This window comes from Ranitomeya imitator, chromosome 3 (assembly GCF_032444005.1).
Source record: "Ranitomeya imitator isolate aRanImi1 chromosome 3, aRanImi1.pri, whole genome shotgun sequence".
Lineage (NCBI taxonomy): Eukaryota > Metazoa > Chordata > Amphibia > Anura > Dendrobatidae > Ranitomeya > Ranitomeya imitator.
Genome location: NC_091284.1, coordinates 497762758 through 497777392, shown reverse-complemented (window position 1 = coordinate 497777392; position 14635 = coordinate 497762758). Strand labels below are relative to the sequence as shown.

The following is a 14635-nucleotide window of genomic DNA, read 5'->3' as shown; positions in this document are numbered from 1 at the left end:
AGGAATGAGCCATAGCTTCAATACTGAAATGATAACTAACCCAAATGATCCAGGAGTCTATGGTTCCAAACAAGGCTCTGCCTTCTGCCACCGCAAGCCGGATTTCTTCCACATTGTCCAGCAGCCATCGCAGCTTCACGGCACTGAAATAAGTGCTCAAGGGAAGACCAGTTCGTCCCTGAAATAAAGTCGACCAATTAATACAGTATATTATCAAACCGATTCAGGTGTACACTTCCACCAATAAATAACACATACTGCAAAAAGCGTAGTATATTCGGAAATGTAAATGCTGCATTTATTTATTTAATACACATAATTGCTTTTACAGAAACACATTTTGAAGATTCCGATCCCCTGTATAAGGCTACATTCCCAAGAGGAGGTTTTGCCTCTTTTTAGTATGTCATGATTAAATAAATCTACTTAGTTCTGGCAATGTCCTGTGTGGTTTGATAAAACTTAATTTTGTTTCCTGGCGTATTGTAACCAATGTGGTTTTTTGCTTTTTTTTTTTTTTTTTTTTTAAATCTGCAGCAGGTAAATTCTTTCAGTATTTTTGCAGCATTTTTCACCCACTTAAACAAGTGGAAAAATCAAATAAAAAAGCATCAAAACCATGTGTATTGTACACAACATTTTTATTGTCAACACTGTTTGCTGTAGAAAAAAACCTGCTGCAATAAAAGGCACACTCACATGTGGCATATGCTCATAGAGTGATTTATTTTGCATGAAAAATTATGCATATATTACATGCGTATTTTGTTATATTTTTTACGCATATGATTGTATGGTAAAAAAAAAAACAAACAAAAAAACAAACACCACCAAAAAGAAAGCTGAGAGAATTGACATGCTTCAGTTTAAAAAAAAAAAAACTGCACCTCAACAATATAAAAAAAAAAAAAACCAAAAAAACAAAAACAACAAAACACATAACACCTATACTTACACACACCCTTAAAACTTTAACTGGTAATTTTTCGTTTTTGTACTTTTGTTTTCTCTTCCCCCATGTTCCAAGAGTTTATGTTTCAATCAACACAGCCATATGAGGGTTTAATTTTTATAGTTATAATTTTTGAATGTCACTATTCATTTTACCTTATAAAGTAAAATGGAACATAAAAAATAAAAAAAATTGTTCAGCAAAACTATGAAAATACACAATTTCATCATGGTTTTCCCGCTTTTGTTTTTACGGCATTCGTTGTGCAGTAAAAACGACCTGGCAACATGACTCTCCAGGTTAGTGCAATTATGGAGACACAGAACTTGACCATTTTTTTTTTTTTTTGTTATTTTAGTGAAGAGAAAAAAAAAAATCTGAATTTTGCTATAAAAAAAAAAAAAAAAAAAAAAATGTATGTGACATCGTCTTCCGATACCCATAACATTTTTATTTTCTCATTCATGGAGCAAGTTGTGGGCTCGGTTTTCTCTTTTCTGAGTGCTGTGCTGATATTTATAATTGACTAGATGGTGGCCTGATTCTAACACATCGGGTATTCTAGAATATGCATGTCCACGTACTATATTGCCCAGCCACGTAGTATATTGCACAGCCCACGTACTATATAGCACAGGCCACGTAGTATATTGCAGAGCCCACATAGTATATAGCTCTGGCCACAGAGTATAGTGCAGAGCCCACGTAGTATATAGCACAGGCCACAGAGTATATTGCAGAGCCCACATAGTATATAGCACAGGCCACAGAGTATAGTGCAGAGCCCACGTAGTATATAGCACAGGCCACAGAGTATATTGCAGAGCCCACGTAGTATGTAGCACAGCCCATGGAGTATATTGCCCAGCCACATAGTATATAGCACAGGCCATGGAGTATATTGCACAGCCCACATAGTATATAGCACAGCCCACGTAGTATATAGCACAGCCCACGGAGTATATAGCACAGCCCACGGAGTATATTGCACAGCCATGTAGTATATAGTCACCTTCCGTCCGCAGCTGTCACCGCCGCATGTGCTGCGCAGTTTCCTGCTGTCGCGGCCGTCATCACTGACCGCGGACGTCATCACTGACCGCACCCGCTAATTTAGTCCCCGGCTTTTGGGCGCGGTAGGCCCAACAGTGCCCATGGTCCCAGCCGGCTCCACCTTCCTCACGGTGGCTCCACCCCCTTTTCAGCGCTTCTGGCCGGGACTGTACGGAGTGGGCGAGGACTCGCTCTGCATACTTCCTGGCCTCCTCTGTCCTTTTGTCTCCACTCACTGGCTGGCTGCGACCCGCAGCCACTAATTTAGTCTCAGGCTTTGGGCCATGGTAAGCCCAACAGCGCCCATGGTCCCGGCCGGCACTGCCATCCTCATTGCGACTCCGCCCCCTTTGCAGCGCTTCTGGTCGGGCCTGTACTGAGTGGGCAGGGACTTACTCTGCATACTTCCCGGCCTCCCCTGCCCTTTTGTCTACGCCCACTGGCTGGCCACGACCAATGAATATCCGCGACAGACAGACAGAAAGACGGAAGTGACCAAAGACAATTATATAGTAGATAACATTTTGGGGTGGATGACATTTTAAGTAATAATTGTATTTTTGGCACATGAAAAATTGCGCACCAATCTTTTATCTCTTTTCGACATTTATCATACGGTTTCAATAATATTACATTTTGATAGATTGGACTTTTTTGGAGACTGAGCTAACAAGCTTGTTTTTATTTATACATTTTTAATGGGTGAAAAGGTTGGAGACTCAAATTTTTATATATATTTAGCACATTTTTTAAAAATTCAGCCTGCCTGACCCAGAGACTCCTTTAGAAGCACCTTTCACTTGCTGCTCAGCAAGATCCATACACTATATTCAAACAGTGTGTGTTCAGGACTTTCCCTATCTGAGCCTGCCTGCTCCCAACCCTCATTCATGTTCCTGTTCTCTGTTTTTTTTCTTATAGTATATTAGTATATAGAGCTTGTCAAGCAGCAGTTGAAAGGAGCATAAGCTGGGCATTGAAACAGTACTGCAGCATAGTGTTTGAGAGCGTAGACCACATAAAAAAATGGTATATTATAAAAACTTGTTACAGTAAAATGACTGGATAGTTAAATAAAAAAAAAAATGTTTAATTACTCTTTCATGATTTTAACGCATTCTTTAGGGTTGGATTTCTAAACGTTTCTCAACTGAGGCCATACCCAGCTGAATGTGGGGACACCTGGGCATCTCAAATGGTCAAAACGATAAAGGAGAGTCTCCACAATGAGGACTTAATATTTTAGTGCTGCTTCAAAGGGCACCTCTTTTAAGGCTGACTGATCTGATTATTGAAGCAGTCTAATGTTTCATTTCCACTGAAGCAAATCGGTTTTGTCAATGACGTTCTCTAGCAATAACAGTTGATTGAGTTTGATACAAAGACATAAGAAACAAATACATTGTTCTCCATTAACCAAGTGTGTCATTGCACTTTACCTTGAAGAAATTCTTATTCCTTCCAGGTATTTTTTTCAGTAGCCGCTCTACAGTTGATTGGGTTCTCAAGTCAAGCCAAACTAAATAGAAAAGAAAATACAATAACGCACACAGATCTTACATTACATGAGCTATTACTTAATGTAATAACGCAACCTAAGTCTATACAACAGTGAAAAGTGTATAACTGGTAATAATGACCGATGAGCAAGAAAGTTACTAACAGTAGACAAGACATTTCTATGTGTGAAAATACCGTAAATGTGCACTTCATTGCCTTTATAAGAATAAGTGTAATGGAGTGCAGATGTTATCTTGTTAGGTACTTAAGGAACATCTAATCATTTGATCTTTGCCATAACAGAAATCATATCTTACTGAACAGACTACCTGATGAGCCTACGCTGACACACTACAATAACACTAAACGGGCAAAGATTTAGTGTAAAGCCGAGAGTAGTGGTAGAGCCGCAGCCTGAGCCTCTAGGTGCCCATACACATACAAATGATTGGTCATCAAGCCGCTCCCTGGCATCGCGCACAGGCATCAGAGCGCTCCCTGACATCACCCACAGGCATCAGAGCGCTCCCTGGCATCACCGCGCTCCCCGGCATCACCCACAGGCATCAGAGCGCTCCCCGGCACCACCCACAGGCATCAGAGCACTCCCTGGCATCACCCACAGGCATCAGAGCACTCCCTGGCATCACCCACAGGCATCAGAGCACTCCCTGGCATCACCCACAGGCATCAGAGCGCTCCCTGGAATCACCCACAGGCATCAAAGCGCTCCCTGGCATCACCCACAGGCATCAGAGCGCTCCTTGGAATCACCCACAGGCATCAGAGTGCTCCCTGGCATCACCAACAGGCATCAGAGCGCTCCCTGGCATCACCCACAGGCATCAGAGCGCTCCCTGGCATTACCCACAGGCATCAGAGCACTCCCTGGCATCACCCACAGGCATCAGAGCACTCCCTGGCATCAGAGCGCATCATTCTGACATCTGAGTGCAGTCCGATTTCCACAGACAGAACAATGGAGAAGATGGAGACATTTTTTTTCCCAAGAGAATCCGATTGCACTGCGATCACACTCTGATCAGAATGTGATTAGCATAATTTATCCGATTTTCCACTCCTCTGCACCTAGCTATTGGCGAGTAGTGATGAGAGAGTATACTCCTTGCTGGGGTTTTCGCGAGCACGCTCGGGTGACCTCCGAGTATTTGTTAGTGTTCGGACATTTAGCTTTCATCACGGCAACTGAATGATTTACAGCTACTAGCCAGGCTGAGCACATGTGGGGGTGGCCTGGTTGCTAGGGATTCCCCACATGTAATTAAGATGGCTAATAGCTGTAAATCATGCTGCTGAGGGGATGAAAACTTAGCAAGGAGTAGACTTGCTCATCACTATTGGTGAGTGTACACAATGTTGCCGCTTTTCCAGGCCTGACAAAACGATGTAACCAGGAGGATTCAGCTCTGTAATAGCAGATATGTTATTCTCACAACTAGGTGTTAAGGATTTACAGCGCAGCACAGATTAATCATTGATTTCTGTGGGTTCTCCACCTATGTGCCCCAGGTGAAGTTTGTAAAAACAAACAATATGTTGATCATTTACCATACCTAGTCATCTAAATGAAAACCTTTGCACTTCATTTGCCATTTTGTATCCAACAATACATAAACAATATTAGAGCCTAATTCTGAAACGTATGAGGATTGGAGAAATAAAACCATCAACCTGCAGGTGATATCCCTTTATATATGTATAAACTTTGTAAGAAGTTATTGTATGGCTGAACTGTTGTTCAAAGGGCAAAGCCTGGGTAATAAAAATGTACTATCCCAGAGGGGTCATGCAAAGTGCCTCATAAAAAAAAATACTTTGGTTAAAATGTTGCTATGTTTCAGAGCGGTGGGTAATATATTACATGCTCTTTTAGTGCAGCTTTTTATTCTGGACGCTTCCTTAAAAAAATTTAAAAAACTGTCAACCAGGTCAAAAGTGGCCCATTCTTGCTCTTACTTTATTCCTTCTGCTCCAATGAATATTTATTTTTGTAAATCCGTCATACAATTTCAGAGATATACCGGTAGATCGGCCTTTATTTCATGCCACATTTTATGGTCTTTTGAGATGGGGTGTTGCTCACAGTCTAATAATACAGAGGAGCCTAAAGACTCAGCACCGGAGAATCCTGTGGGCAGCGACTCCTTGGTAAGGACCAATACACATTAGCACAAAATATCCATACCTCTGGCAATTTATTTAGTTTTTTAAAGTGGAATACTCAGGAGCACTGGGAATAAAATACGAGCAATAACTCATCTTTTGACCTGGCTACAGGTCTTTAAACAGTTTAAATAAAGGTAAAAGAAGAATAGCTATGTAAAAAAGGAAAACACTACATTTGACATGCCATAAAGTACAGCATATTCACAAAATATACAAAATGAATGTGATAGAAAAAAAAAAACATCCATTAGGAACTAAACTTACCAATTGCATTATAGAGAGGCTCTCCGGTTGTCTTATCCCATACCACAGTAGTTTCTCTCTGATTACTTACTCCAATAGCTTAAAAAAAAAACCACACAATATATTTTCAGGCAACATAGCCATGTCAGTGGATAAGGTCAGCAATATTTACTAGCTATGCTCAGTGTTAAAGAATAACCACTATTTTAATAGTAAATCATAAGTCACTAGTACACATAAAAATAAGAAATGTTTCAATATACGTTATTAAATCTGCATCTTTCTCCGCCAGGACTGATCTTTCATTCTCAATTCACTGGTAAAATCTGTATTCAGTGAAGACACACTTTCCAATTACGGAGATAGGTCTCTTCATCAGGCAAAGACTGAAAGAAATTCTGAAGAATCACATATTTATGCACAACACAGCAAATAAAAATGCCATAGATAAATCATCACCTGTCTTATCTATGGCATTATTTCTGAGCTGTATTGTGCATAAATATGTGATTCTTCAGAATTTCTTTTAGTCTTTGCCTGATGAAGAGACCTGTGTAGTCTCGAAAGCTTGCAATTTGTTACCATCTTTTCAGTCAGCCATTAAAAGGTATCAACCACTGAGGACTCTCAATTCTAAATATTTTTCTATCCACTGGCTAACACGGTCCAAGATCTATATATTTCCTGAGATAGGAGGTGAAAGTTAGTGCTCATATTGTTCGGAAGAACTGTTAGGGTATGTGCACACAGTCAGGATTTTTTACATGCTTTTGTTGCAGATTTCTCCCCATTCACTAGTATTGCTGTAAAATTGCTGAAAGAACTAATACGCTGCAGAGTCATATTTGCACTGAAAAAATAATCATCGTGTGCATGAGACTTCAGGATCCTCATTCACTTCTCTGGTATTAGGAAACCCTTCAGGTTGTTTGATAAAAATGGATAGAAAAAAAAAAACACGGCAAAAAATGTAGTTACTTACCGATAACTGTGTTTCTCTGAGCCCATGACGGCACCACGGAGAGAGGTGATCCGCCCATCAAGGACAGGAAACCAACAGATAAAAAGGCGGTACCTCTCTCCCGCATCAGTTCGTTTACAGAGCATGAAGGGAATATCGGGTTAATAATTAAAGTACCGTATATACTCGAGTATAAGCCGAGCTTTTCAGCCCGAAAAAAAATGGGCTGAAAGTGCCCCTCTCGGCTTATACTCGAGTCATGGAAGGCGGGGGGGGGGGGGGTCGTTAGGTGAGGGGGAGCGACGCCTGTCAAATACTCACCTGCTCCCGGCAGCAGCTTCTTCCCCTGTTCAGCGGTCACTGGTACTGCTCATGAAAGTTATGAATATGGACTCCACTCCCATAGGGATGGAGCCGCATATTCATTACTGTAATGAGCAGTGCCACGTGACCGCTCACTACAGGAAGTAGCTGCCGCTCCCGGAGACGTGGGACATGCAGGGACCGCGTCGCGCCAGGAGCAGGTGAGTATGTCATATTCACCTTTCCGCGTTCCACCGCCGCCTTGTCTTCCGCGTCCTCTGCAGTGACTGTTCAGGTCAGAGGGCGCGATGCCGTATTAGTGTGTGTGCTGCCCTCTGCCTGAACAGTCAGTGCAGAGAGACGGGATGCTGAGGAGCAGCGACGAGAGGTGAGTATGTCATATTTTTTTTTTAGTGCAGCAGCATTACAAGTGGCACAATGCTATATGGAGCGTCTATGGGGCCATATAGAACTTCATGGAGCATTATATGGGGCATCTATGGGGCCATAACTGCATGGAGCATTATATGGGGCATCTATGGGGTCATAATGAACTGCATGGAGCATTATATGGAGCATTACATGGAGCCATAAAGAACTGCATGGAGCATTATATGGAGCATCAATGGGGCCATAAAGAACTGCATGGAGCATTATATGGAGCATCTTATGGGGCCATAATGAACAGTATGGAGCATTATATGGGGCTCCTGATTCAATATGGATATTCAAAAACACAACCTACTGATGTCTTAGTAGAGATACCGCGTGATTATTAACTAGATTGTGGCCCGATTCTAACGCATTGGGTATTCTAGAATATGCATGTCCCCGTAGTATATGGACAATGATGATTCCAGAATTCGCGGCAGACTGTGCCCTTCGCTGATTGGTCGAGGCAAACTTTATGACATCATCGTCGCCATGACAACCATTATGACATCTACGTCAATACTGTGCCCGTCGCTGAATCAGAAACGTAGGATTTCTACGTCCTTTATGACATCATGGTCGCTGTGCCCATCGCTGATTGGTGGAGGCCTGGCGGCCTCGACCAATCAGACACGGGATTTCCTGGACAGACAGACAGAAAGACAGAGACAGACGGAAAAACCCTTAGACAATTATATATATAGATTACTAGCTAAATACTATACTAGTGTGCACACCCACACGTGAAGGGAGGGAATGTACAGGTGCCGTCATGGGCTCAGAGAAACACCGTTATCGGTAAGTAACTACATTTTTCTCTGTCCCCCATGACGGCACCACGGAGAGAATTGCAGAGACTGTACATTTAGGGAGGGACCACCTGTTCTAGAACTCTTTTACCAAAGTTAAGGTCTGAAGAAGAAGTTAGGTCCAACCAGTAGTGATTAAAGAATGTTGAGGTGAAGACCAAGTAGCAGCTCTACATATCTGGTCAATTGAAGCACCGGCTCTTTCCACCCAGGAGGCTGCCACTGCTCTCGTCTAGTGCACCTTTAATTCCCCTGGAGCGGACATTCCGCTTGAGGTGTATGAGAGGTTGATGGCATCTTTGATCCATCTTGCTAATGTACCCTTGGAGGCTTTTTTACCTTTCCGAGGGCCCTGAAAACACACAAAAAGATCTATCCTCCCTACACTCCCTAGTGGCTTCTAGGTAATGGATCAGACACCTTCTAACATCTAATGTGTGTAAGGTCTTTTCGCCCTCATTTTTAAGGTTTGGGCAGAAGGAGGGAAGGGAAATCTCTTGAGATCTGTGGAACCGGGATGCTACTTTCGGTAGATAGACTGGGTCTGTTTTTAGGACCACCCTGTCTTCTAAAATTTGCGTAAAGGGTGGGCTAGCTGATAAGGCTTGTATGTCACTAACCCTATGGGCTGAAGTAAGGGCAACCAAAAGGGAGGTTTTGAAGGACAGGATCTTTAACCCCTTTCTGTCATTGGACGTACTATTCCGTCCATGTGGGGTGGGTCTAAATTCCCAAGGACGGAATAGTACGTCCAGCGCGGTCGGCCGCGCTCACGGGGGGAGCGCGGCCAGGTGTCAGCTGCCTATCGCAGCTAACATCCGGCACTATGTGCCAGGAGCGGTCATGGACCGCCCCCGGCACATTAACCCCCGACACACCGCGATCAAACAAGATCGCGGTGTGCTGGCGGTATAGGGAAGCATTGCGCAGGGAGGGGGCTCCCTGTGGGCTTCCCTGAGACCCCCGCAGCAACGCGATGTGATCGCGTTGCTCCGAGGGTCTCCTACCTCCTTCCTCGCTGCAGGCCCCGGATCCAAGATGGCCGCGGCATCCGGGTCCTGCAGGGAGGGAGGTGGCTTACCAAGTGCCTGCTCAGAGCAGGCGCTTGGTAAGCCTGCAGCACTGTAAGTCAGATCGCTGATCTGACAGAGTGCTGTGCAAACTGTCAGATCAGCGATCTGTGATGTCCCCCCCCCCCGGGACAAAGTAAAAAAGTTAAAAAAAAAAATTTCCCACATGTGTAAAAAAAAAAAAAATTCCTAAATAAAGAAAAAAATATATATACTATTCCCATAAATACATTTCTTTATCTAAATAAAAAAACAAACAATAAAAGTACACATATTTAGTATTGCCGCGTCAATAACGACCCGACCTATAAAACTGGCCCACTAGTTGACCCGTTCAGTAAACACCGTAAGAAAAAAAAAAAAGAAAACGAGGCAAAAAACAACGCTTTATTATCATACCACCGAACAAAAAGTGGAATAACACGCGATCAAAAAGACAGATATAAATAACCATGGTACCGCTGAAAACGTCATCTTGTCCCGCAAAAAACGAGCTGCCATACAGCATCATCAGCGAAAAAATAAAGTTATAGTCCTCAGAATAAAGCGATGCAAAAATAATTATTTTTTCTATAAAATAGTTTTTATCGTATAAAAGCGCCAAAACATAAAAAAAGATATAAATGAGGTATCGCTGTAATCGCACTGACCCGAAGAATAAAACTGCTTTATCAATTTTACCAAACGCGGAACGGTATAAACGCCTCCCCCAAAAGAAATTCATGAATAGCTGGTTTTTGGTCATTCTGCCTCACAAAAATCGGAATAAAAAGCGATCAAAAAATGTCACGTGCCCGAAAATGTTACCAATAAAAATGTCAACTCATCCCGCAAAAAAAAAAAAAAGACCTCACATGACTCTGGACTCAAATATGGAAAAATTATAGTTCTCAAAATGTGGTAACGCAAAAAATATTTTTTGCAATAAAAAGCATCTTTCAGTGTGTGATGGCTGCCAATCATAAAAATCCGCTAAAAAACCCGCTATAAAAGTAAATCAAACCCCCCTTCATCACCCCCTTAGTTAGGGAAAAATTAAAAAAATGTATTTATTTCCATTTTCCCGTTAGGGTTAGGGCTAAGGCTACAGTTAGGGTTGGGGCTAAAGTTAGGGTTAGGGTTTGGATTACATTTACGGTTGGGAATAGGGTTGGGAATAGGGTTGGGATTAGGGTTAGGGGTGTGTCTGGGTTAGAGGTGTGGTTAGGGTTACCATTGGGATTAGGGTTAGGGGTGTGTTTGGATTAGGGTTTCAGTTATAATTGGGGGGTTTCCACTGTTTAGGCACATCAGGGGCTCTCCAAACACGACATGGCGTCCGATCTCAATTTCAGCCAATTCTGCGTTGAAAAAGTAAAACAGTGCTCATTCATTTCAGAGCTCTCCCGTGTGCCCAAACAGGGGTTTACCCCAACATATGGGGTATCAGCGTACTCAGGACAAATTGGACAACAACTTTTGGCGTCCAATTTCTCCTGTTACCCTAGGGAAAATACAAAATTGGGGGCTAAAAAATAATTTTTGTGCGAAAAAAAGGATTTTTTATTTTCATGGCTCTGTGTTATAAACTGTAGTGAAACACTTGGGGATTCAAAGTTCTCACAACACATCTAGATGAGTTCCATGGGGGGGTCTAGTTTCCAATATGGGGTCACTTGTGGGGGGGTTTCTACAGTTTAGGTACATTAGGGGCTCTGGAAATGCAATGTGACACCTGCAGACCATTCCATCTAAGTCTGCATTCCAAATGGCGCTCCTTCCCTTCCGAGCCCTCCCATGCGCCCAAATGGTGGTTCCCCCCCACATATGGGGTATCAGCGTACTCAGGACAAATTGGACAACAACTGGGGGCTAAAAAATAATTTTTGTGGGAAAAAAATTTTGTTTTATTGTTACAGCTCTGCATTATAAACTTCTGTGAAGCCGTTGGGGAGTCAAAGTGCTCACCACACCTCTAGATAAGTTCCTTAGGGGGTCTACTTTCCAAAATGGTGTCACCTGTGGGGGGTTTCAATGTTTAGGCACATCAGTGGCTCTCCAAACGCAACATGGCGTCCCATCTCAATTCCTGTCAATTTCGCATTGAAAAGTCAAACGGCGCTCCTTCCCTTCCGAGCTCTCCCATGCGCCCAAACAGTGGTTTAACCCCACATATGGGGTATAAGCGTACTCAGGACAAATTGTACAACAACTTTTGGGGTCCATTTTCTCCTGTTACCCTTGGTAAAATAAAACAAATTGGAGCTGAAGTAAATTTTTTGTGACAAAAAGTTAAATGTTCATTTTTATTTAAACATTCCAAAAATTCCTGTGAAACACCTGAAGAGCTAATAAACTTCTTGAATGTGGTTTTGAGAACCTTGATGGGTGCAGTTTTTAGAATGGTGTCACACTTGGTTATTTTCTATCATATAGACCCCTCAAAATGACTTCAAATGAGATGTGGTCCCTAAAAACAAAAAATGGTGTTGTAAAAATGAGAAATTGCTGGTCAATGTTAACCCTTATAACTCCCTAACGAACAAAAAAATGTTGGTTCCAAAATTGTGCTGATGTAAAGTAGACATGTGGGAAATGTTACTTATTAAGTATTTTGTGTGACATATCTCTGTGATTTAATTGCATAAAAATTCAAAGTTGGAAAATTGCAAAATTTTCGCCAAATTTCTGTTTTTTTCACAAATAAATGCACGTATTATCAAAGAAATGTTACCACTGTCATGAAGTACGATATGTCACGAGAAAACAATGTCAGAATCACTGGGATCCGTTGAAGCGTTCCAGAGTTATAACCTCAAAGGGACAGTGGTCAGAATTGTACAAATTGGCCTGGTCATTAACGTGCAAACCACCCTCGGGGGTGAAGGGGTTAAGGGAGCCTCCTCTAAGGGATCAAAGGGGGTTTAGTTAAGGCTGTGAGAACTAAAATTTAAGTCCCACTGTGGGGCCTTCCGTAAGGGTAGGGGTCTAGATCTTTCTGCCGCCTTAATAAACCTGGAAACCCAGCGATTCCTTGCTAGGTTGTAGTTAAACAATACCCCTAGTGCTGCGACAGGAACTTTAAGGGTGTTTGTAGCTAGACCTTTTTCTAACCCATTTTGTAGGAATTCTAATATAGCTTTAAGCGGGACTCCCTCAGACCCTTTAGAGCCTGAGGAAGAAAGGAAATTCTTCCAGATTTTACCATATTGCTTGGTAGTTGTTAGTTTCCCACTCTTCAGGAGGGTCGACACTAAACCTTGTGAAAAGCCCTTATCCTTTAGTAACCCCCTTTCAAATTCCAAGCTGTCATGTGTAGTCTTGCCACCTGCGGATGTGCTACTGGTCCCTGGGATAGAAGATTGGGCAGGTCTGGGAGTACCCAAGGGTCGGAGATGGACATCCTCCTGACCCAAGAAAACCAAATTCTTTTCGGCCAAAAAGGGGCTATTAACACTACCCGGGCTCTGTCTTCCCTTATCTTCCTCAGAACTGCAGGTATTAATGCGATTGGGGGAAACGCATATGCTAGCCTGTAATTCCATGGAATTAGAAAAGCATCTAATGCAACAGGGTCCCCTGCTGGAGTTATGGAACAAAAAGTGGCAACCTTCCGATTCAGATTGTTCGCGAAAAGGTCTATATCGGGTGTCCCCCATTTCTCCGTGATCTGGTTGAATATAGATTGGCTCAACTCTCATTCCCCTTGTCTCAGACGAGACTGACTTAGGAAGTCTGCCCTGAAATTGTCCACCCTTTTATGTGGAGGGCTGACAAGGACGCTAGGTTGCTCTCGGCTATCTGGCAAATTGATTTTGTTACTTCCATCAATGGTTGAGAGTGGGTACCCCCTTGGTGATTCAAGTATGCCATTACCACTTTGTTGTCTGAAAATATTCTTACATGATGCGAGTGAAGGGGTTTCAGGAATTCTATAAGTGCAAATTTCACCGCTAGTAGTTCTTTCATATTGGAAGATACTAGTTTTAAGTCGTCTGACCAAGTCCCCTGAGCCACCAAATCGTTTAGATCAGCCCCCCAGCCCTGGGGACTTGCGTCTGTGGTTACCACCTTTGATATTGGTACTACCCATGAAATATCCCAGGCCAAATTGCTCTCCTTTGTCCACCATTCTAGTGAGAGAGTTGTGTTTGATGATAAACTGGACTGACTTTCTAAATTTCCTCCCAGAGAAATTTCTTCTGACAAGATCTGCCACTGAAGTTCCCTTATATGTAACTGAGCCCACTGAACTTCAGGAATGCAGGCTGCCATGGACCCCAGGAGGGACATTGCGTCTCGTAGAGATATGGAGGGGAGCTCTCTTCCCCGAAACACTAACCCCAATATCTTTTGAATTTTCCCTGGGGGTAGGCGGCAGTCTTGATGAATGGAATATAGAGTGATGCCTAGGTATTCCTGAATTTGACTTTGTATTAACTTGGACTTTTCTAGATTCAGAAGCCAACCCAAGTCTTTTAAGGAATCCATGATCCTCTCCAACTGGTTTTTGCAATGTTGGGGACATTGCCGATCACCAGGAAATCTTCTAGGTATGGGACGATTAGGGTGTTTTGTTCTCTCAGATGTGCCATGACTTCTGCTATCAGTTTGGTGAACACCCGGGGGGGGGCTATTGCGAGTCTGAAGGGAAGAGCTGCAAGTTGTAAATGTCTTATGACCGCCCCAATTTCGATCGCTACCCTGAGGAATTTCTGGAAGTCTCTGTGAATGGGGACGTGGTAATGTGAGTCCTTTAAATCTAGTACTGCCATAAAACAAAGCGGAAACAGCATTTTCACCAATGTTTTTATTGTTTCCATTTTCAATGGTTGCACTATCAGGTATTTGTTTAGGCCTTATACATTTATAATTGTCCTGAAAGACCTGTCTGGTTTCTTTCTGAGAAAAACCGGCGAGTAGAACCCTTTCCCGCTTTCTTGGGGGGGACTTCTAGAAGAACCCCTTTGTTTAGCAGTACAGTGACTTCCTGTTCCAGAGCTATTCGCTCCTGCGGTGAGGATCTTTGAGATGTTAACAGGAAGGATGGCTGAGGAAAAGTGTGGAATTTGAACTTTAGTCCCGATTTTATTAAATCCAGAATCCAGTCGCTGCTGGTTATCTTTTCCCAGGCTGAGAGAAAGAG

The 14635-nt window shown here is 42.7% G+C and overlaps 1 protein-coding gene across 2 annotated transcripts in view; it reads right to left on the bottom strand.

The window, feature by feature from the left end:
* The window catches only part of GK (glycerol kinase), a 141588-nt gene that overhangs the window by 39605 nt on the left and 87348 nt on the right, over positions 1 to 14635 (bottom strand). For both annotated transcript variants that reach the window (XM_069757649.1, XM_069757650.1), the window contains exons 4-6: positions 5957 to 6034; positions 3445 to 3524; positions 41 to 178 (exon numbers count right to left, since the gene is read on the bottom strand). In XM_069757649.1, coding sequence (XP_069613750.1) covers positions 41 to 178; positions 3445 to 3524; positions 5957 to 6034 — 296 coding nt within the window. The remainder of the gene's footprint in view (positions 1 to 40; positions 179 to 3444; positions 3525 to 5956; positions 6035 to 14635) is intronic.